Consider the following 23476-nt stretch of genomic DNA (forward strand, 5'->3'; position numbering starts at 1 on the left):
TCATTACTTTGCAGTTTCATTTATTATTGATCAGAGGGCTTGAAAGTGTCAACGTATATGCCTTTTTTAAAGACACATGCGGAAACTGAAATGGGCTTCGTTGGGAGATTGCTAGATGTGCTCAAATACAGGTCTTGACCATCATTTTGGATGTTATGGAGAAGATTCCATCATCAGGTGGTAAGAATAGCTATGTTCCAATCCTGGGACTCTGCAGATTTCAAATCACGGAGTCTATTTCTTTATGTAAGGTATAGAGGGGCCCCTTAAAGGTGTGTTTTCAGCATGTCAGGAGGGCTTCCTATCCTCAGGAATATCATGAATGCTTACTAATTTATGCAGCTTATTTAATAGAGAGAACCACCTTTATTGTACATTTAGAACTATAAATAAAAGAGTTGCTGGCCCTGACTGTGAACTTATTTTTATACCTACGTATAAATGAATCACAGTGAACAAATGTTTCCTAAAGTAGGTTTAAAAGCAGGGAGAAAGGAGAGGCAAAATTCTGTGTTCAGCCCTTGGCAACCTAATATGTGCTAGTCCTGTGCTAGGAACTGGGGGTACAAAAAATGACTATAATGTGATACGGAAACTCACATTTTAATATGGAGACACAGAAATGTGGTCAAAATGTAAATGGCAGTTCACGAGTGCCCCAGTGGCAACATGTGCAAAGAACAGTAAGAACATAAAGGAGGAGAGATTTGCTAGAGGGATTGTTTCAGAGAAACCAGACTGAGCTGATGACTCCAAACCGAGTTTTGAATAATGAATAAGATGTTGGCAATTGATGGGGGACGTTTCAGATGAAGTGTGTGTGCAGTTGTAAGTTACCATGGCGTGCTTTGGGAAGTGCTAGGCCGAGGCTTACCCAGCATGCCAGGGGAAGGGAGCAGTGAAAGATGACTTGGGATTTAGGCATTAGCACCATAAGGGAGGGCCTCCTCTGCCTTTTAGGAAGTCTGAAGTCACCTCAAGGGTGGTGGGAAGCTGCTGGAGAGACCTGATCAATATAATCCCCTGAAAGAAGCTTTCCTTGCTTTACCATGGTGCTGAGGTCTGGTCCTAGTGGTGATTAAGTCTGTATCCAAGTGAGTTCTGTCGACAATTGAGTGGAAAGCCAGTGACAGAGCGCACCTTAGATGTGGCTGGAGCCAAAGTGTCTCCAACAAAGTGTGGAGAGGCGGAGTACAATATGGAAGCTACATGAGCTAGAGAAAAACGAAGAGGTGATCTGAAAAGAAGGGGCAAAGGAGACCAGAACCTCGTGAACAAAAAAGATCTTAAGTGTACCAGAGGGTGTTGTAGTATGATGGCAGGGTATTTGTTTTATTTTGTTCCTTTTAGACAATATATGTGTGCAATGCTGGTACTAAACTATGGTTAGTTAAATAATTCTTAGCAGCATTTAATTATTAGGGGTCAGTGTGACTATCGTTACTAGTAATACTACTTTTTAATGGGAAATGAAATGCATTTATTTCAGTTTGGTGATGTACAAATTTCTTTTTGTCTGAGTGTGTTGTAAGTACTGGAGGCAAATATTTAAATCTAATCTTTCAACTGAAACATGACTAAATAGCTTAAAATGTCTGTTCTCAGGCACATTTAGATTATGTCAGTGATCCACCTCCTTGGGAATCATATGCTCAAGAGCTCTTATCAAAATAGAAAGCCTGGGAAAAAAGCCCTGAACAGAGGCACCAATATCTGTCACATATTCTTCATTCAATCATTTCACATTTTATGAAAATATATTATGAACTAATTCATTCATTGTTCAGAGATTAAAATTTCACAGGTATCTAATCAATGACTCAGAAATGACAGTGTTACTTATATTATATACTTATATTTTCTGCCCCAGATATCCAAAGGCTTTCAGAGCAGTGGCCATCAGATTTCCAATGGTGGTGACTTTCCCTGAGGGGAGAGGGCTAGGTGAATGAGACATCTCCGGGGGTTAATGCCCTTTGGAAAAGCCTCCTGTGGTAGGCTGAATAATGGTCCCTAAAGATATCCAGACCTAATTCCTGGAAACTGTGAATGTTATCTTATATGGCAAAAGGGACTTTGCAGATGTGATTAAATTGAGACTCTTGAGATAGAGAGATTATCCAGGATGACTTGGATGGGCTCTAAATGTAATCACAAGTGTCCTTGTAAGAGGGAGACAAGGTAGATTAGACTGCAGAAGGGAAGAAGGCAGTGTGACCATGGAGGCAGAGACTGGAGTGATGCAGCTACTAGCTGGAGGATGCTCACAGTCACCAGGAGCTGGGAGAGGCAAGGAACAGATACAGCCTGGGGGCCTGCAAAAGGAACCAGCTCTGCCAACCCCTGATGTTAGCCTTGTAAGATCACTTTGGCCTCCTGACCTCAGAACTGTAAGAAAATTAATTTCTGTTGTTTTCAGCCACTATATTTATGCTAATGTCTTACAGCAGCATTAAGAAACTAATATATTCCTCAAATGATTCTGATACTCCCCAGGGTTAAGAATCACTGCTTAGGGCTATTGTTTTTGGGAATTCTTATGTAACGTGTTTTCGGATCAATTCATTACAAAACTTGTTCATGGGGTACAAGAGGTTGTAAGATGGGAGACAAGGAAATATTCTTCAAAATGTTTGCAATAGTTCCAAGGCTAGTAAAATCAGTACACATTTTTTAAAACTGGAATTATCATTTTGTTTTGAGTAAGTTAAGTAAATATGCATAATGCTTTATATACTGTGTAGAATTTACTTACTGTTTTGGAGTGATAAGGAATTTTTGGAAGAAATAAGTTTCTAATTTTCAGAAGTATCCAAAGAGTGTATGTTATTAGAACCTTTTGACGTCAGGGGTCCATGGACAACTTTTTCAGGGTGCTTGTTATTTGCTAGAAGAGGCCAGTACAGTCTCATTCACATTCAGATATTGAACCCTTGAATCTTCTGAAAGCTAGAAATTGACCTTTTTACTCTGCAGGGAACAGCAAAGAACTTGAACATTTAACTAAATACTGTCAGTGAAACTACGACATATACCTCGTTAGCTGTACCAATTTGATATCAGGAACAAGAAACATATGAAAGTCATAAATATCCCCTCTAGAATACTTTATATTAAAATTTTAGCCAAAATCCTTAAAAAATGACTTTGTCAGGTTAGAAAGTAGTATTTTTTTGGTGATACTTAAATGAAATTATGATTAAACAATTATTTATGTGATTATTTGTTGAATATTTCTCTCACTTTATAGTCTAATAATTTCATGAAGGCAAGTACTGTGTGTGTTTTACCCATCACTGTAAACCAGGCATGCTGTATAGTAAACACTTATTCTTCTTGAACCATCTAAATTCTTAAAATTGAGATACTTGATATCTCTTTACCTGGAAGACAACTTCAAAATAGGATAACTTGTTGCTAGTTTTAATCAAAATTCTACCAACTATGGGGAAGTATTGTTGCATGAAGGGATTCATGGTACAATCTTAGTTCTTTGTATGATTTTCATTGCCTTTATTCAAAATGTGTCCCTTATAATGTATAGGCAACAGAAAATGTGGCCTTTGTAATTCCATTCAAAAGGAACTAAGATACAATTATATAAGAATTTTCAATTGTAATAAAACTCTGAAGTAGAAGCAATTTAGCTTTTGTCTAGTTGCTTCTACATGTACTCCACAGGGATTTCTAATGTGAGGATTCTGAACTTGAATGGAAAAGAAAATCTTTATCTTCACTTCTAACTGAAATTTGTCATTTCCTTCACTTAAGAATGTAGGCTACTGTCCACAGAAGTATCGGCAGTTCTGAAGACTTTGTTGCCAATCATAATCACGGATATCCTGTATTTCATTTATAGTTGCTCAGATATTTTGAAATATCTTTTACACATATCACTACCTCAAAATTATGATCGATCCTAGACTTACTATTATATCTCATTATTTACTGATATAATCAACAAGTACATATTTCTATATCACAGACTTGGGTTTTTTCTAACAGATTTAATAATTAGATTTCAATATAATTGGGTTCCTTTAAATCTGCGTATTTTAATTTAGCTTAATTATTCTGGGAAGGGGTCCACTAGTTCACCAGATTGCCAAAGTGGGGCATAGAATAAAAAAAGGTTATGGAAATATCTGGCTACCCAGGATGCTTTTAAGATGAGACCATTTTAAATTTTTCAGTTCATTTTAATGAGCATTTTCAAGGATAAAGGAGAGAGATGATGTCATTTAAAATGTGGCAGAATAGTGTCCTCTGTGTACCTGGTCCTTCCATGACAAATAGAAATCGAAACCAATGATATTTGGAGAACTAGTAATAATCATAATGAAAGAGCCCTCACGCAAAGCTGAAATTTTCAGGCACAACCATTAGTGAATTATAGAGTATGTTGAGTTTGCAAACTATTCCATAAGGGGAAAAGTTCTCATTTGTGTGGGAAGTTATTTCTCACTATCTGTTAAGTATTCATATTCTGTTAAGACTCTTATTCTGCTCCTTGAGTATCCTCACATCCATCCTTCACAACTACTTTTCTTTAACAAAGACATCAGCAGGATCCTTCCTTTTTCCTTAAATTAAAAAAGGGGTCAGGAGAGGTTAAAAAAAACTTAGCATGTATTGAATCATAAGTGAGATATCAGGAAACATGGATGTTTTCATCATTGCTTAGCTTAGAAGATATGTTGAGTTTGTAGCAGGTTTTTTTGTCATCTGGATGGCAGAAATGACAGTCCTATAGTTGCTTCATTTGGAATAACCAGACACTCCACTGAATTACAGATGTAAGGCTAATGAGGTGGCAAACAAAGGCTTTCTGGAGTGTTGTCAATTAGAGTGTGTTATACAGCTGCAAATAAATATCTGAATACGCTGGAAATGATAAATCTTCACTTCGCTCCAGTGTCCTTGGCCAAAGTTCTCCATGCTCCAGGGAAAACTGCAAGCTCATTCTTCCTTAGTACATTTAAGACATTACATAAAGACCTCATAAATCTTAATTTAAAAAGCCATTTTAAAAAATTATCTTTTAAAACCCAATTTGCTTATAAGTAAGTTGAGCTTTTGTGATGAGGATATATCTGACTGGAGCTCTATAGAATCATTTTCTTAGCCAGCAACAGCTGTGCTGTTCTTTCTAAATAGTAATAATGCTTCTACACGGCACTTGTTTTTTATTGTTGAGGAGGGCTCTTAGTGCCTTTATTGAGTTACTTTGCAGCCCGATTTTTTTTTTCTTTGGAATGCACAATAAAACAGAAGTAATTTAAATTTTAATATGCCTTCCTTGCACCATTAATTAAAATGATTTATGTTTGGTTGCCTCCTAGAAACAGAGTGTGATGTTAGTTCTTATTGCTTCCATGGTGATGTTTTCCAACAGAGCAGCATTTACAAAACAGGGTATCAAACTCTTCCTGGTCTTAGTTTATTTGCTTTGACAGCAGCATTTTACTTAACTCCTGGCAGAATACGTTCTCACACTGCTCTTCCCAGACCTCCTTTGGCATTTTAAATTATATTTATTGTCCGACTTCCCACCAGTTATTTATTTGTTCAAAGTAAGAATCTTTGAACATTGATGAGTCTGTCAAGGCGGAAAGGAAAGGGAGGATGAGATAACCCAGACCCTATTTTGTTCTGGATGTTGAAAGCATCTGACTTTGTGGGATTCAGAAGAGGACTTTCCAGATACTCACGTAAGACAACTTTGTGTTGAGGAAAGGCACTACACTTGCTCTCTGATCTTATCAAAAAGAAAAAGGAAAATGAAAGGAAGACCCACATATATTTTAAACAAATTTTTGTAAACAGTAAGAATGGTTTCTCTATTATCTGTGGGCTCTTAGGCACTTAGATGACATCGCTGATAAGTTGGGCATTTGCTTTTGTCACTGGCAGGAGTCAGTTCTGAAATACTAGTTGATGTACGGTCGTTGTATAGTATCTTTAAAAAAAAAAAAAATCCAAGGCAGTTCACTGTTGACAGTTCTTTTCACTCTTTTCTGAATATCGGAACATATGATTGCATCAAGCTGGCTGCAGGCTCCAGTGCTGACATTTTCTAGCGCAAAGAATGTCCACATCACTCGAACATTTGAAAAGTGTTAATGAGCAGATCAAAAGGACTGTTGCCTCAAGCAGCTAACTTTTTTTAAACAAATCGGCTCTCCTCCAAACTGAAATCTTCATTCTAGCAGCTAAGTAGATGAGATGTAATCCTCCCTGATGATGGTAATAACAAATGAAAAAAAAATTGGAGAAGAATCAAACTCTGCATATGGTTCATAAAGTGGTGAAAGTGTTTTCCAGAATCTTCAATACAGAGCTGAAGGATGCTAAGTGGAAAAAATCCTGGCAACTAGGCAATATTATGCCTTTTAAAATCTGCAAATTCTCATAAAATATGGTGCATATGAATTCATCCTTTTCTGAAATGAATGTGTTCTTGCACTATTTAATACGAGAATGGGATTCTCATGACTGTTATTTTTAATGTATTTGGACTAACAGTAAGGTTTCCTTTTCTCCTGCACTAGTTTTATTGAAATGTAGGGATATCTGCTGGACACAGATTTTTGCCATTTTTGGCTTTTGGACTGAATGGCTTCAGGTTATTTTCATCTTCCTTTGTTACTTATGAGGTTGTGTGGTAGGGTAGAGAGAAGGAGCATTTTGAAATGTCACACAAAAAAACATTATTTCCTATTCCAATATTTCTAGGGCAGTGATGTTGGGCATATGAATTCACATGTCATATCTCTCTAAAACAGGGATGATAACCTCTCTCACACACAGTTACCATAAAAATTAAGCTATAGCTATCTTTCTGTCTATTTATCCATTCATCCATCTGTCCATCCATGCATCCTAACAAGTAACAATTACTCAACAAATCTTAAGTCTTTTCTTTTGTACCCTTTCCCTTTGTGGCTCAAACCTTATTTTAAAAAGACGTCATGTGGCAGAAGAAGTTGAACTCAGAGTTTGGAGATAGATGGACTTGGGTCCTGGGTTTGAATTCTAATTCTAAAGTTTTCTGTTTGTATATCCTTGGGCAAGTTATTAAGGTTATAGCCTCCCTCTCCTTATATTTAAAATAGAGATAAGCATAGTAATTGCACAGGGTGATTATGAAAATACGAGAAATATACAGTGTGTGGCATATGGCAGCACCAAGAAAGGGTGGTTATTGTTAACAGTGATAACAGCACACAGATGAGCCTTATCCTGCTTCAATTTCTGATGGTACTGTTACTTGTTGTGATGGTGCTTGTGTCTCTTAATTTAACACATCAAAATTTGATTCAGGTAGAGTTTTAAGGGCTTTGTTTCCATCATTAACAATGTAGAAAATATACTTGCCAGGATTTCAAAATCACTTTAAATTTATAATAAGTCATGCATTTAGTCATATATTAGATTAATGAGACATTATTGGAAAAACAAACCCTAATGTTCTTTTTCAGAATAAGGTGAATACAAATAGATATAGACATACAGCCTACTTAGTTATGGAAAGGCACAGAAGCAAAAAACCTGGTGGAAATATTGTGGTATGTATTTTGTTTTAGTGTTCTATTAGAATTTTCATGTTGGAAAGGGCCTACAATTAATCGAATTTATTTCCCAGATGAAGAAACTTAGGATGGTCTTACATCTTCCCATCTGCCATTGAGTTCATTTGTTCTCTGGCTTTATTGGTTGAAAGAGAAATTTGATGCTTCAGTTTCTTTGGAAGTAGCAATATTTTAGTTTCGTGGAAATCTATCTCTGTTTATTATTTATATATATATTTTTTCCTCAATATTTTTCTTATAAATTTAGAGGTTGGCTATGAGCCTGTGTGAATATTCTCAGCCAGTTCCTTCAGCTCACTTTCAATCATATTTTTAGTACCTGCTGTTTGTAGAGCACTTTATTAGGCACCGTGATACTTGTAAAGAAGGAGAAATGATTATTGCCCTTAAGAAATCTACACTCTTAAGGGATAACTGAAAAATTCCAAAATAAACATGTAAACTCAAGTTAATGAAGCATGAATGGTTCGACTGTGCAGCAGCTATATTTTTAGAAGTTTTAAAGCTTGTAGATAAAGCAATGCAAAGTTGGTGGACTACTCTGTGAAGGCTGGATGGGACTTAACATGGAAATGGTCATTTTATTTGTAGTAAGCAAAGGGATCTTCAGTCAGCCTGGAGTAGAGGTGCATGTAGGGGGATGTTTGTAGATAGGATGTTAGGGCAGCACTACACCATGCTAAGGCATTTGAACAATGAGAATAGAAGAGCTGGCTCTTGTAGACGTATGAAGAAGGAGCTTTGGTTTGCCAGGTTGTGGCTTATGATAACAGATAAAGGGTCTCTGATAAGGAGAAAGAATGCAAAGATGCCTCTCATTATCCTGTTGTGAGTGTGTCAGCAGTGGTCATATGAGGATTTTATATTCAAACTCTGTTTGCTCATATCAATGCTAAAACTAGATGCTATGCAGGATAATGAGTATGACATAAAAAAGAAAGAGTCATGGAGAGGGATGTTCAGTAATTCTCAGAAGGATATAATGTTGAACAGGGCTGGGGATACTGTTTATGTCCTTATAAATTTATATACCAATGCAAGATGTACAGGTAATAAGCAGAGTAAATTTGAACTTCTCACAAAGAAGTGAAAGTGAGTTCAGATGCATTATACTCATTCTTAGGGGAATGAAAGAGGTACCTTGGTCTTTTTCTAGTAAGGGAACTCTAGAAAGAACTTTATGGTAATTTGCAAAACTAAGAGTAGAAGCATGATTTCTAGGGTTCTTCCAATAAAATTCACTAATTTATTGATTTCACCTGTGGTCACTGGAACCATCGATCCATTTTGACCAAAGAAATGATTGATTAAGCTTCTGTTAGAAAAATATTGACATGGCTACATAGGTTAGAATGAGGGATGGGTTAGAGATAAGACAAGAGATAAGAGCTAGATGTCTAATTTAACTACAAGTAGAGCATGTAAACATTGGTGCCCAAAAAAGCTATGGTAATTATAGACTATCAATCAATAGTATCAATATGTTATTAATTAAAATGCATAGAATGGGAGTGAGCACTGCTGGGGGTGCATCTATTTTGTCTGAGCACCATTCATTTAATTATAATGGCTTGGCCACACTTAAAATGCTATTATCAGTTCTGGAAAACACACTTTGAGATATTGATCAAATGAATATATACTAAGGAAATTGACCAAGACATAATATAACTCAGAAAGTAAATAACTTAGAACCATTACATGAAAAATGGTTGCGATGTTTAGCTTTCAGATGAGTAGCCTCAGTAGATATGTGGTTATCATCCTAGTATTCAAAAATAGGAACTGCTCTCTTCTGGAAGAAAAATTAGTTGTGTGTGTGTGTTTCCACACTCTAGGATCAGGACTAAAGAGTGGAAACTACAGAGAGGGAAGCTTTGGCTTCATTTGTGGGAAAAACTTTCAAATGATGTGAGTTCCTTGCCAATGGAATGAATTGCTTTGTGAGTTAGCAAATTTCTCTTTATTGCAGAAATTGAAACATAGCTGGACTACAGCTAGGTGAGAAGATTTTAGAATATTGAAGTTTTGGTTGAATGTGCATTGGAGAAGTTGAAAAATGTTGTACTAGATATTTTTAAGGTCCAGAGAATCTTTGAGTTTATGAGTTTTAGGTGGTGATTGTGGGAATGGAATGCAAAGAATCCTTCCTTCTTCCCCTGTTCCTTCCTGCCTGCCTTCCTTCCTTATTCCTTTTCTCCCGTTGTCCTTTCTTCCCTCCTTTTTTCCCTTCCTCACTTTCCTCCTTTTCCTAACTTCCTTCTTCCTTCCTTCCATCTTCTTTACAAAATAGAAAATCTTTTTTGTGCTAGATACCTTATTAAATACTGAAAATACAGTGAGGAGCAAAGCAGACATAACCCTGTCTTCATGGAAGTTATAGTTTTTTGGAGCTAGATAAAGTTATCAACTCTGATCAGTGCTAGAGAAGAAGGCATCCGTGCATATCAAGGGAATCTGAACTTCTCTGGGAAGATTGGGGGAATTCATGGTTGTGGGGGGCAGTGGGGAGAAGAAGAGAGAGAGAGAAAAGGAGAGAAATATTTCACAGAGTCTATTGGACATGGTAAATGATTTAGGGAAGTCATTTAGAAATGAGGAGGAAATTATAGATTATGAGAAAAATGTGAGGCTGCAACTAGAGTGATTTACTTGAAAGAAACAGGAAAGACAGGAAGAAGAGTCAGCTTATAAATGGAGATGGTTAGGTTGGTTTTGACCATGTTGAATGTGAAATGTTGATCTGCTTTTCATTGATTGATTTTGGACAAGCAGGTTGATAATTATATGAGTTGCTTCCTTTTTATAAAGGAAATGCACCTATAGCGTGACAACCTTAACTTTATTTTATTTTACTACAGTATTATTTTAAATCTTAATCCTCCAATGGCATTTATTTCTGGGCTAACTGGAAAAATTCACAGATTTCTATCCTTCAAAATTACTAAAAAAGAACTGAACTTTTATGTTTGTTGATAAAATTGAGTTAAATAAAAGGGTTACATAGAAATAGCATTTCTTATAGCATTCAAACTAAATTGCTGGCCAGTTATATCTATGTGGCTATAGTCTCTGTATATTTTTTTCCTGAGATTTAGATCTAAATTACAATTTGAATGATGAAAATAATATACATAAAGGAAACTATGTCAGTTCTCTAAACATTATCAATAACATTAAATTTTTTAAAACCTTTCATTATGGAAAATTTCAAACATAAACAAAGAGAAAGAGTAAAATAATGAATTCCTCATGTCTCCTTCACTCAGCCTCAATGATTCTCTATTTACGGCTAATCTTATTTCATCTATAAACCCATCCACTTCCCCATCCCAAATTATTTTGATGAAAATGCTGACATTTTCATATGACATCATATCACTTAACCTGGAAATATTTCAGTATATATCTTTAATAGATAAGCAGTCTTTAAAAGACATATCCATGATAATAGTAATATACCTAAAAAGTAATAATAATTCTTTGATGATATTCATTTTCAAAGTTGCTATTGTTTTAAACTTTTGAAAACTTAATAATATAATTGAAACATCTGATATTAGATAAAGTAAACCAGTTAGATTTTCAAACAGTTTTCTTCTAAGTATAGAGACTTAGATGTGTACCTGAGTTATCAGAAGCCAGTGGCACTTGGTCAATAATTTTCTATCATGATGGTGTGAAAAGTCTAGATACCTCAGTAGCAGTCAAGACCATCTGAATTAGATCTCAGGCTCCATTTCCCTCACAGAAAGAATTGACCATATTAAATTTCATGAAAGAATATATTGAGTGATGATTCACAGGAAAGGAATCTTCGTTAAAAAGTTGATTTATTTCTAGGTTAAAAGGTGGGGAAAGAGAGTATGTTAACTTCCCTATCATCTCATCCAAAAGCAGGCTAACTTTTGTATGTCAATTATGAAAAAGTCAATGAGTCACAGCAGGAGGATTTTGCTAGTAAATTCCTACTCTATTTGAGGGGACATACTGTAATCTAGTGGAAAGTGTTTGCATTTTGACATTAGAAGAACCACTTAGTGAAACTTTGTGCAAGGTATTTGACAATTTTTGTTCTTGTTATTCACTTGACAAATGAAGGTAATAATATATGCATATCATAAAGATAAAATGAATGAATGTGTTTGAAGGAGTTTAGTGAATCGTTAGGTGCTTGTTATCTACTGCTGCCTAACAAATGACTCCACAACTTAGTGTCTTCAAACAAGTTGGTGTCTTCACGGTTCTGTGGACACTGGCTCAGCTAGGACACTCTCACTCTGGGGTTCTCTCAGGTGACTGCCATCAGATGGCAGCTTGACTGGAGTCATCAGAAAGCTCAACAGCCCTTGATGTCTGAGAGAGATTCTTCTCTCAGATGTATGGCACCTCAGCTGGGATGGCTGACATAGCTGGGGGCTGGCCAGGTACCTCTTTCTCATCACCCAGACTTTCCGTAAGGGCTTCCTTACAGCTTCATGGTCTCAGGGTAGACTTCTGACATGACAGTAGGCTTCCTCCAGAGTGACAGTTCCAACTGTGTCAGGGGAAGTGGAAAAGCTTCTTCCTGACCTAGCCTGAGAAGTCACGTGACACCACTTCTACCTCATGCTAGTCAAAAGCTAGTTAAAGGCAACCCCTAATTCAAAGGGAGGGGCATACATATTGGGAGGCAAGGTTCATTGGGGACATCTTTGGTGCTACCACAATATTTTACTAATCTAATTATCATAGGTTATAAAATAATTTAAATATTTTTACACATCCTTATTGTCTCCTCCCTATTCCACCAAAGTTTTTACATTTGATTTTTTTTTTTTTTGGACAGGTTATCAAGGATCCCCCTCCACCACCACCCCCTGCACCAAAAGAGGTAAATGAGTGCCTTATAAGTGACGTTGGTGTTTTTTTCTGTATTTAGATATTATCCCCAAGTTTGATCAATTACATTGTTGTCAGATGACTATGATAACTATGTCTTGACTTTTGAATTTATGAAAATCAATTGTTATTCTTTATCCTCTTAGGATTTCTTTCATGTGCTAAAGGAATTGAATTCTTCACAGACTGATAAACATAGACTGGCCATCAGAATCAACAGTACATAGGGATTTAATTTTATAGCACTATATCAATAGTTCTGATGTCACTTATTTTATTTACATAAAGTTGGAAGAGCCAAACTGTCAGTTTAAAGATGTTATTATTTTCTTCAAAATGATTATTACTTTTATATTACTCTGTTAGCCAAAATTGCATCAGCAACATGAATACAGAATCTACGGATATTGTGCATTTCCCAACTGCCTGTCTTGTTAGTACAAATTTCGCAGAGTTCAAACTTACACATATATAGATGCTTTAAATGATTATTTAAATGTTGTCCTAATTTTAATGATTTATCTTTTTAAATATGAAGTGATGAATAGATTTCCAACAAACAGCTGATCCTCATAGTTAAGGAGTAACTTTTGGTAACCTAGTGAAATAAGGGCAATTCCTAAAATTGTGGAAGGGAAGGAGTCCTCGTATTCTGTAGAACTCCACTTGAAATTTATGCATGTGAGCATAAATGCATCCACATGCCCTGTATATAATTTTCATCACATTTCTTCTATATCAATGACATTATTCATAAAAATGTTTAAATGTGAGCCAGTTCTGAACAAACAATATTTTAAGAACTTAATTAAACCCACTTAAAAAAACTGTATCTACACAGGAGGAAGAAGAACCTCTGCCTACCAAGAAGTGGCCAACTGTGGATGCTTCCTATTATGGTGGTCGAGGGGTTGGAGGAATTAAACGAATGGAGGTCAGTATCTTCAAAAAAAATAGAAGCTGCTAATCTCGAAAATGTATTTCTAGAACTATTAAGCCATGGAAACTGTGCTTTTCACAATTCAATATCACAATAATCATCCATTTTTACTTAACACTGGGTCTTTCGGGGATGATTCCTTTTCAATGGAATCATCCTGGCCGTTTCAAAACTGTTCAAGAACTGACTTCATGAGACAAAGAATTGCATTGATAAGATGCCTGAATTCTAAACGGCAAAACAAAGTTAGGGTTTTTCTCACTATTTTGGAAAAAATTACCTCAGAGAACATCAACTTTAAAGAAGTTGGCCACTTAAAGTTGCAACAATGCTTGTCTTTGAAAAGATCCAGTAGTTATGAACTATTTGAGAGAGAATGTTAAAATATTCAATAGTCTGGATATGACCTTATCACAAATGTAGAGGAAGCACATTTAAGGTTTCTTTTCTTTCTTTCTTTCTTTCTTTTTTTTTTTTTTACAGCTTTTAGTTACCACTTATGAATGATCATAATTAACATTAAGAATCATTTATAGAATGTATTGAATTTTTTGACTGGCTCAAAATGTGGATTGAAATTGAACTTTAATATTATACGTTAAAACTCCAATGAGGTCTTCTTACCGCCATGAAATAGTTTTCAAAGTGATAGATTAATTAATAATAAGCAATCATTGCCAACACTGAGCCCTTAACAACAGTTTAGACAGGCCAGCATCTCACCCCAAGGAGCAACTGAAAGAATTTTCTCATTGATATATTGACTTTATCATTAAACATAAATCCTGGCATTTCCTCCTTATTCGTTATCCTTTAATTTTACTTCTTGATAAGGACTTTTTGTGTGTTGTGCAATCATTGTACGTCTCTTACTGTCATATCTGCTCTGTCCCATTACTGCCAGCAAAAATCAATAAGCTAATTAACAACCTCACAACTGTTGCAATTTTCTCTTTTTATACCTTTCAATAAAATTCAGATTCCCAAGGAGAGTTTCCCCTGTTCAGAATAAATTTCAGTATTCTTCAAAAGAAGCCCAGGCCTACTTAGCATCCCTGTCGTTACCAAAGTGGGTATTCAAGTCATCTGATAGTGATTCTCACTTTCTGGACCACATTCCATCTTAAAATAATGTACATTTCCCTAAGAGCTTGCCACTTTGTTGCTGAAATATCCTCTGACTCATTGCCAATAAGCCATGGAAAGGGCAGGTGCCAGAAGCTATTAAGCTTGTCTGTTGGAGAAGATACTGCGTGTGTGTTTGTTTGTAGGTAACTGAGACTATCAAGGAGTAGAGAGAACACGGGGCTAGGCTGGCTCTTGTTGCTTGACACATAAGGAAGGTCTTTTCTTTCCCCTTGCCTTTGTTGTGTCATTCTAGGCTTGGAGGAATGGGGAAAGAGTGGATTAGATGTTCCTGTGTATATAAAAAATACACTTCTAAATAAAATTGTTACATATGGATATCTAAATATGATCTGTCACAACTTATTTTTAGTTTATTTAGCCTTATTCCAAAATGTATGTGTAAAAAGATCTATGCAAGGAGAAAAAAGGTTTGACAGGATACACCACGTTATTAGTTTTCTCTGGATGGAGTGATTTTCAATTTGTGCTATATATTTCCATATTTTTTCTTCACTTATTTGACAATGAGTATGCACTACTTTATTTTCAGAATAATAAATTTAAGTCCATTTTGAAATCCACACGTAAAATATCACATGACAACAAGATACGGATATATTAGTATGTGATATCTTAGTATGTTTTAAATGAATAAATAATATTAATGCTAAATACACTAGGAATTATGCCAGGTTTTTTTTAGTCCAATATTCCAGTCTTCCAAGATTGAGATCTCTTTCTAAAGAAAAGCAAAGCATGGGCATGAACTCTTCTGAATGGGTCCTGAGTTAAAAGGAATATTATTGGTTTATGCTCAAGAAAGCCAAGGTCTCATGCATGTTCTTGAATAACTCACATTTCAGGTTTTGTTACTGACTCTTAATATGTGAAATTATATCACCCGTCCTTTTCAGTTGAAGAAAATTTATGGAAAGGATTCGCCCACTTTTATTAAATCAGAGTCCATTTAGCCTTGGCTGATTTGGGCTACATTTTATGGAGTATTCCATCAATGAGATGGAAATGGGAATGAGAATGAGAAAAAAAAAAGAGAAAATAAATGTGGGCTTTGAAAGGGGAAACACAATACATAAAAATACGCAATAAAAATTGAACCGAAAATTAAGCATCATTAAACTTTCTCAAACAGGAACTTATTTAAACTTGGAGAGGGAAAAGAGAATACATAATCAGTTTTACAATCATGCCTATTCAAACCTGGAAAGTATTTCCCTTTTAAAAAAATATCTTAAACTGGAGAAAGTAAAAGGCGTCACAGAAATTATGAGCACATCTGAATTACAGAACAAATCTTCCTAAGTAATGTTATTTTAAGCCAGTACAGGGATTTTACCTAGAAATTTTTTCTTACTCCTCCTTTATATTAAATATTTAAGCACTATGGCAATGACAATTTGCAGAAAGCTGGAACCAAGCTGATGTTAATGACAGCTGTTAGCACAACTGATCCACAACACCTAATGACTTCAAATGTGTGTTTCTGCCAATTGAGCGTGAAACTGTTTTTGTTTCTTTTCTCAATTCTGAAATTGCTCCTTTATGATACAACCTCCTATTCATCCGAATATGCTCTAGAAATTATGGAATGTCATTGTTTATAATGAAAGCCAAGCAGAGTTGAAAGAATTTAGCTATGAAGCTTGCACTTATTTTTTATAGTAAAAAAGTCAGACATATTAATTCTCCTAAGGTTCCTTTTAGCAACCTATTCCTGTTACTATTTTATCCTTTTTGACTATCTCGGTGTGATCAAACTAAAATATTAAAATGTATGCATATGTGTTTAATTGCTTTTAAGAGTTTTAGGAAAACTCTATAAAGTGTTTCCTAATTTTAGACTTTGAGACTGATTGAGAATTGTTTGTTGTGCTGTTTGATGATAGTGATAATGATGACGAAACAGTTACCTCATGAACTAACACTAATGAATTTATTTACTGAATTTCCTTTAGACTTCAGCCGCTATCTTTCATAAGCATAGTCCTTTGATAGTTGAGTTCCCCATACTACCACCTTGGTCAGAACTCAGGTTGAACTAGCTTTGTGTTCTGTATCTGAAAACGGTGCCAGTGATACTTGGAGGAAGAATATGATTACCATAACCTCTGCGATATCAACTGTGAAGGCTGGGCTGTTAAAATCTATAATTTCCGAATGGATCTAAATTTTATCTACTTACATTTCAACTCTGCATTACTTCTCTGAGTTATGACATTCATGTTTACTTAACGGTGTATCTTCTTTTGTTTTTTGTTTTTTCCCTTAAAATTGAGACTTTACAACTGCAAGGATATGTTTTAGAGTTTTTTTAGTTCAATTTAGCTATTTTATAAGTTCTAGTTTATCTGGGTGAAGACACTGTAATTTGAAAGAGAAGGTCATTTCTCTGGAAAGAAAGCCAACTATCTAGCTCTAAAAGTTTAATGGTGTTTAAAACAATTTTAACAACCTCATAAAGAACATTCTAGTACCACTGATCACACTGAAAGATACAGATACATTTTAATGACTCAGCAGGGTCCACTTGAAATTGAGAGCCCATTCTAAAATTGCAGTATAAAGAGGTAAAAACATCTAAAGAAGCCTTATCAAAAAGCTGTGAATAGTTCTTTCTATGAACAGTAATCATCCGTATTCCTACCCACTAACTCAGGTCATTACAATGCTTTAAAAAGTATTTAATCGTTCTTCCTTTGTAGAAATCACTTCACTGGGGAGTCGTAGTGAGCCTGGACAGGCTGTCCCACTTCTTTGTAGACCCTCACTGATCTCATCTTTGTCTTCTTTGGTAATGTCCCTGATTTTTGAACATCTCTACTGCTCCTGGTTGGACAATGCCTTCCTTCAGGAGCCACATCCTATTCACATGTCCACACGTGAAAAAAGTCTAGCTAAGATTTAGCCCTGAATTCCTGTTCACTGAAAAACAAAGAAAATAATCATTTGACCCTCTGGTTTTTCAATGTCTAGAGTTTTCAGAGAAGGGAATTCCCTAAAATTTGTAGAATTCCCTGGTGACCTGAATTTTTCTCTTCAAAGCAGAGTCTTTTGAGATTCCACTTCCTCAATGAAAAATCAATATGTCAAATAACCATACTCAAATGAGCAAAGGAACTAAAGACTGAAAGCTACTTTACAATCAAGCTTTACAAAACTAAAGAATATCATATATAATTATTTTATTTCCAAAGGCTAAATGTTTAAATCATACTTTTGCCTTAACCAAATCTGATGCAAAGTTTGGAAGAAACAATTAACTCCTTTGTGTAAAATATATTTGTAATATTCAAACCTATTAACCAATTAACCCATTTCAGACTGCCTATATTCAAATCCCTGTCCTGCTACTTACTAGCTTTGTGGTTTTGGACATGTCACTTAACCTCTCTGTGTCTCAGTTTACTCATCTGGAAGGAAAAAACATAGTATCTGTCTCATTGCATTTTTTATTAGATTAAATGCAGATTGGCACATAGTAATCATTCAGTAAATGCTAATTATCACCATCATTATCATCTATTTCCTCCGGTGCCATCAGTATATATGGGTGTTTGTTTGGCTGCTAGGGGAACATACCCAATTGGAGAACAGAATTGGAGAACACTGTCATGCATTTCATATGTAAACCACAACTTAACTCCTTATTTGAAACAGTGGAGAAATGGTTGCTTCAAATTTAATTGACTCTAGATTTTTACAAAGGGCCTTTTTTTTGTAGGATCTTAATATTAAATATGTAAGGAGTGGTGAGAAATCTATTAAATCTCAGAAGAGGAGGAATTTGGCGTTAGTATACTTACTCATCTTCCTTTTACTCTGAGGTGGTGAACCAAAGGACCACTGGGCACATAAGAGCTTGTTCTTCTAGGATACTGTATGTCTCATAAGAGTAACTCCCCTCTGTTTTAAAGGTTCGTTGGGGTGATAAAGGATCTACTGAGGAAGGCGCAAGGCTAGAGAAAGCCAAAAATGCTGTGGTGACGATTCCTGAAGAAACAGAGGAACCCGTCAGGCCTCGACCACCTCGACCCAAACCCACGCACCAGCCTCCCCAGACAAAGTGGTACACACCAATTAAGGTAACTGTCCACATGTTGTGGAATTTAACTGAAACTTCCTAGGGAAACTATAACTCTCAAGAAATGATAGCTCTTTTAGTCTCCCTCTTCCACCCCCACCGCCCGCAATTCTCTGAAGGAGGACCAAGGTACATCAGATAGCAGACATTCATTTTACATCATAACAACTGAATACTTTCGCAGCAACAAGAAACTCTGTTGTTGTTATTTATTTATTTATTAGTTTAATGAAATGAGAGTAGAGAATAAGGCTTTCCCGTCTTCATTTTAACTCATTTATTCGGCAAATAGAAGTTGAGAACATTGCCTAGGCATTTACAAATCATGTTCCCTGCAGGGCCGTCTTGACGCGCTCTGGGCTTTGTTGCGGCGGCAGTACGACCGGGTTTCCCTGATGCGACCTCAGGAAGGAGACGAGGTTTGTATGTGGGGATGTGCTGGGAAGGGCTGACCTGACCGCGTGGGTCCATATAATGAAGTTTGTGAAATAATCATCAAAAAGAATTTAAAGCCCTCATTACACTTGAGGAAGAAATTATTATTGTCTCGTGCAAATTCCTATTACATAGGGTGCTTAATAAATTATTATCTAGTGTTAGAATCCATCTTCAAGCCACTGTTTAACACAAGTCCCTTTTCAAGGAGTACATAAAAATTAGGGTCCATTGTACAAATGCTTTGATAAGCACACTCACTGCTTCAGCCTTTGACTTGGACGACATCATGTTCTGACGTTTCACCCAGTGGGGAGGACAGACTGGGCGTTAGTAGTTGAAACCTCTCTCTAGCATTTGCTAGCAATGTGCCTGGGGAACATGCCTCAGAGCCTCCATTTCTTTACATATAAACATGTATTTCCTTACCTCCAACAGTTGATTTAATCTCATTTTGTGAATATATGAAAGTGTCTTTAAAGTTATAAAGCGTTATAGAAATCAGCAATGGTGAGATATAGACACAGATATGTATAAAAATACATATATACACACACATATATATATGTGTATGCATTTTCCCTAAAAAGGAAGACTATTTGAGGCTTTTTTGTTTTGGGAAATTTGGCTAGAATTCTCCAGTTTTATAATTTCTTTAAGATACTAGCACTATTTCCTATTGTATCAATGTAAGAAAAATCGCTTAAAACCTTTTCATATGTAACACTGGGCAGGTTTGGTTCAGAGAGACAACACTGTTTATAACAGGATCGTTTCGTTCTGTGTCAATGTGATTATCATTCTGTTTTAACAAGTGCATGAACTTCACTTCAGCTTCAGAGGACTTGAGGTTCATTCAGGTCTGATAGGCTACTTTTTTTAAGGCTGAAATAATTGATTAGATTAATATTTATTTTACAGTGCCAAGCTAAGTTATATTTAGTGTTATATGATTCTAGCTTGGTGTTTAAAATACAAAAACATCAAAATCTTAAGATTTTACTTCTATGAGATGGCGGTAATTTTTAAAACATCTGAGTTCAACCATTTAGGAAATCCTATTTGAGAAAATATTCCTGGAATATTCCCAACAGATCATTTTCCCTTTGCTAGGACCATAGGTCGAGAGAACCAGGTGGTTTCTGAAGCAGCCTTTTCATTACCAGACCACTGTGGTTAATAGAAAGTTCTTATATGTAATGAAATTTGTGCCTCTGTTTAAATTCATGCATGATCTGAGTTCTGCTTCTGGAGCAACATATAACTACTTACTCTTCAACATGCTAAATTTCTACTTTACCTGTTTTAAAATTGCTTTCATGCATCATCTTAGTTTTTTCTCCCCCAGGTTAGACATTAGTTCATTTGTTCAATAATTTTCATCTTTTTAAGTACTGGGTATTGCACTAGCACTGAAGATGTATTGGCCAGCAAAAATAGACAGTGGTTCCACCACTTGCCAACACTTTATATATTCTTTTAACTCTCATGATTAAAATTTAGCTTTTAGCCTTTATCGTTCCCACTAATTTTGGCTTAATTCAATAATTTTTGGATTATAAATATGCACAAATGTCATCAGGTCATACTGGGGGGGGTGGGTACAAACTGTAGCCTTTGCCTTTAAGAAACCTAAAATTTGTTTGGGAAACAACACACATACAAAAATAATATTTATTCCAGAGTGTGATCTGGGCCATATTATAGGTAGGTACCACGTACTCTTGAGTGCATAGAGGAAGAGATGAACTCATCCTGGAGGAATTTGGGGATGCTGCTTCAAAAACATAGGCCTTTTGTCTTTGAAAATGGGTGGGGTTTCATCACGTGGAGTTCAGTGCAATGAGCATTTCCATAGATGAAGCACCATGAGCAGAGTCTCTGAGGCAGCCAAGAATAGTGATCTGTGGTTTATATGATAGTCTGGGGTTGGAGGTTAAACCATAATGATAGGTTGGGAATAGAAGAGAAGGCATCTGAGTGGATAAATTGATACATTTGGTTTTTTAAATAATGCGTTATACTCATTGTTTCATTCACTCAACAACTATTTATCTAATGCCTAACATGTACCAAGCATTTTGTTAAATATCAAATAAATTTAACATTCTTCTTAAATTATAGTGCAAGAATATTCTATGTGTTGTCCCAACAGATTAGAGAATTATTTTTTTATGATTGAAGAGTAATGCCCCATTATTTTGACCAAGATTTACTTTGTTTTTTAGTAATTGGTCACACTTTTGTCTAATATAGTCCTAAAGCCTTTTATTCTAACTCTTGAGGTTAAATTGTTTCAAAATTCAGAATTTTTCAGATTTTACGACTACATATATAGTCCATATATCAGATATTGTATAAAGCAGCATCTCCTGATCACATTATTGAGACATTTTCCTACAGAAATATTAATTCTACAAGTGGGTAGACTATAAATAGTCTCAAGTTAGTTCAGGTCAGGTTTTGCTTCCAAATGACAATGTTTGGTCACAAACTTAGCATAAAACTTTCAGTTTTCAAAGATTTTGTATTTCAAAGATATAAATAAAACAGTAGAACTTTATTGTGTGTTAACTAAAACTCCATTTTCCACTCTTCACCTATGTATGCTCTTTATGATTTTTATTTGTTTTTATTTAAATTCAGGACTTTAAGCTTAGTAAACATCAATTGCTGGTTCAATTAATTGATTTGTTTTCCCAACAAATCTATATTATGATTATATGTGTGCCTGACACAGTCTGACTTACTCTTTCTTCATAATACCTATTCTTGATAGCTTTACTGCTTCCAACATTTTGTCAGCTGCAAATTTTTGTCACTTACTTCAAGCCACTGTCAAAACCTCAATATGGTACTACTCCATGAGAGCTTTTCCCCACAGGTTGACACTCCACAGTTAATTGACATTAATATGGTAAACCTAGCAACCCACCCTTAGTACATACTCAGTTTACGTCTTATTCACAAGGATAATTAATAAATTTTGTTAAATAATTGGCTGAATTTAAGGTCTAATGTATATTTACGTATTCCCCCAACCAACCAAACCAATGACGCAAAATTATTTGATCATGGAAATCAGGTAAGCTTAGCATGATTTGCCCTTTTGCTTCTGTTTCTTGCTAGTGATCCTTTATAATATTATTTTTTGGACTGGGATTTCATGTCAAGTTTATAGTTATCAGCATATAACTTTTTTCCTTTAGATAACTTGGGAAATCTTTGTCCTCCTCCCTTTCTTATTTCCCATCTCCCCATTTTTCATGTTTCACAAAGATTATTAAGAATATGAGTTTCTGTTAACTCCACATCATCAACCAGGTCCTCTTCATTTGATAGAATTAATTCCAATATACACGTCCCATCCCACACATATACTTAACTATAACCTGTATTTTTTCAGAGATTAAGTGATAGAATTACACAGCAAGAATCATTCCAACACTTTAGCAGAATTGGTGTTCTGTACATTATTAGCACAACTGATGAGTCCGGGCATTTGTTATATGTTTACATTATGTTTTAGGAAGTCATCATACTGTTTTGGTTGCCTGGTCTCTAGAATGCTTTACTTCCATCCTTCCTTCACCAATTCCTTCCTTCCTTCCATCTGTCCATCGTCTTATTTTTTTCTCTTTGTTTCGTCTCAAACACATTTATCTCCTTTCACTTTCAGGTTTTCTAATTTCTTATACTAGTTTATGCATTTCTTATATGCTACACTAATTTTCTCTTTGGCTTCTTCTCCTGAAGGAAGCCTCTTAATTGCTCTATTCTTATTCTCACGAGAACAGTAGATATCGTTATTGACAAGGCCAACCATGTGACTCTGTGATACTTGTGCCCAAAAGAATCTGCACCAATCATAGGACACTTAATCATAGTAAATATTTGGTGGATTTTATTTAGAAGGCTTTAAAATTACTGAAATATATCAAATATTATTGTCCAAAAAAGTAATATTTAATTATATGTTTAAATAAAACCATGTTTGCATGGTGCAGTGGCATAATCTGTACTGACACTCTAACATCCTACAAATTTTATAAGAAAAAGAACACACAATATTTCTTAAATTCTAGTACTTGTCTTAGAGTATCTTTATTTGATAAACAAAGTAATTTACCCAGTAAGAAAATGAGGAAGAGGCAGAAGAGAATAAGGGATTCCGAGCATATTTGGCACAACTGATTTTCATGCGTGATGGTAGAATAGGATGATTTGCTGTGGTAATGCTTTATCTGTGCATGAGAAGAAGACCATGGCTCACCATTACCTCTACTTATTCGGGCTAGTTATTTAAGCCCTCAAAAATTAAACTGCCTGAAATCTATGGTTTTCACCAATTTAGTTTAGATAGACATGGTTTGTCTCATAGGATTCCATGGAGTAGAGAAA

The 23476-nt window shown here is 35.4% G+C and overlaps 1 protein-coding gene across 2 annotated transcripts in view; it reads left to right on the plus strand.

The window, feature by feature from the left end:
• Window positions 1-23476, plus strand: part of ANTXR2 (ANTXR cell adhesion molecule 2) — a 138781-nt gene that overhangs the window by 63022 nt on the left and 52283 nt on the right. For both annotated transcript variants that reach the window (XM_003364684.5, XM_001492585.6), the window contains exons 13-16: window positions 12421-12465; window positions 13315-13407; window positions 18474-18641; window positions 18979-19059. In XM_003364684.5, the coding sequence (XP_003364732.1) occupies window positions 12421-12465; window positions 13315-13407; window positions 18474-18641; window positions 18979-19059 (387 nt within the window). The remainder of the gene's footprint in view (window positions 1-12420; window positions 12466-13314; window positions 13408-18473; window positions 18642-18978; window positions 19060-23476) is intronic.

This window comes from Equus caballus, chromosome 3 (assembly GCF_041296265.1).
Source record: "Equus caballus isolate H_3958 breed thoroughbred chromosome 3, TB-T2T, whole genome shotgun sequence".
Classification (NCBI taxonomy): domain Eukaryota; kingdom Metazoa; phylum Chordata; class Mammalia; order Perissodactyla; family Equidae; genus Equus; species Equus caballus.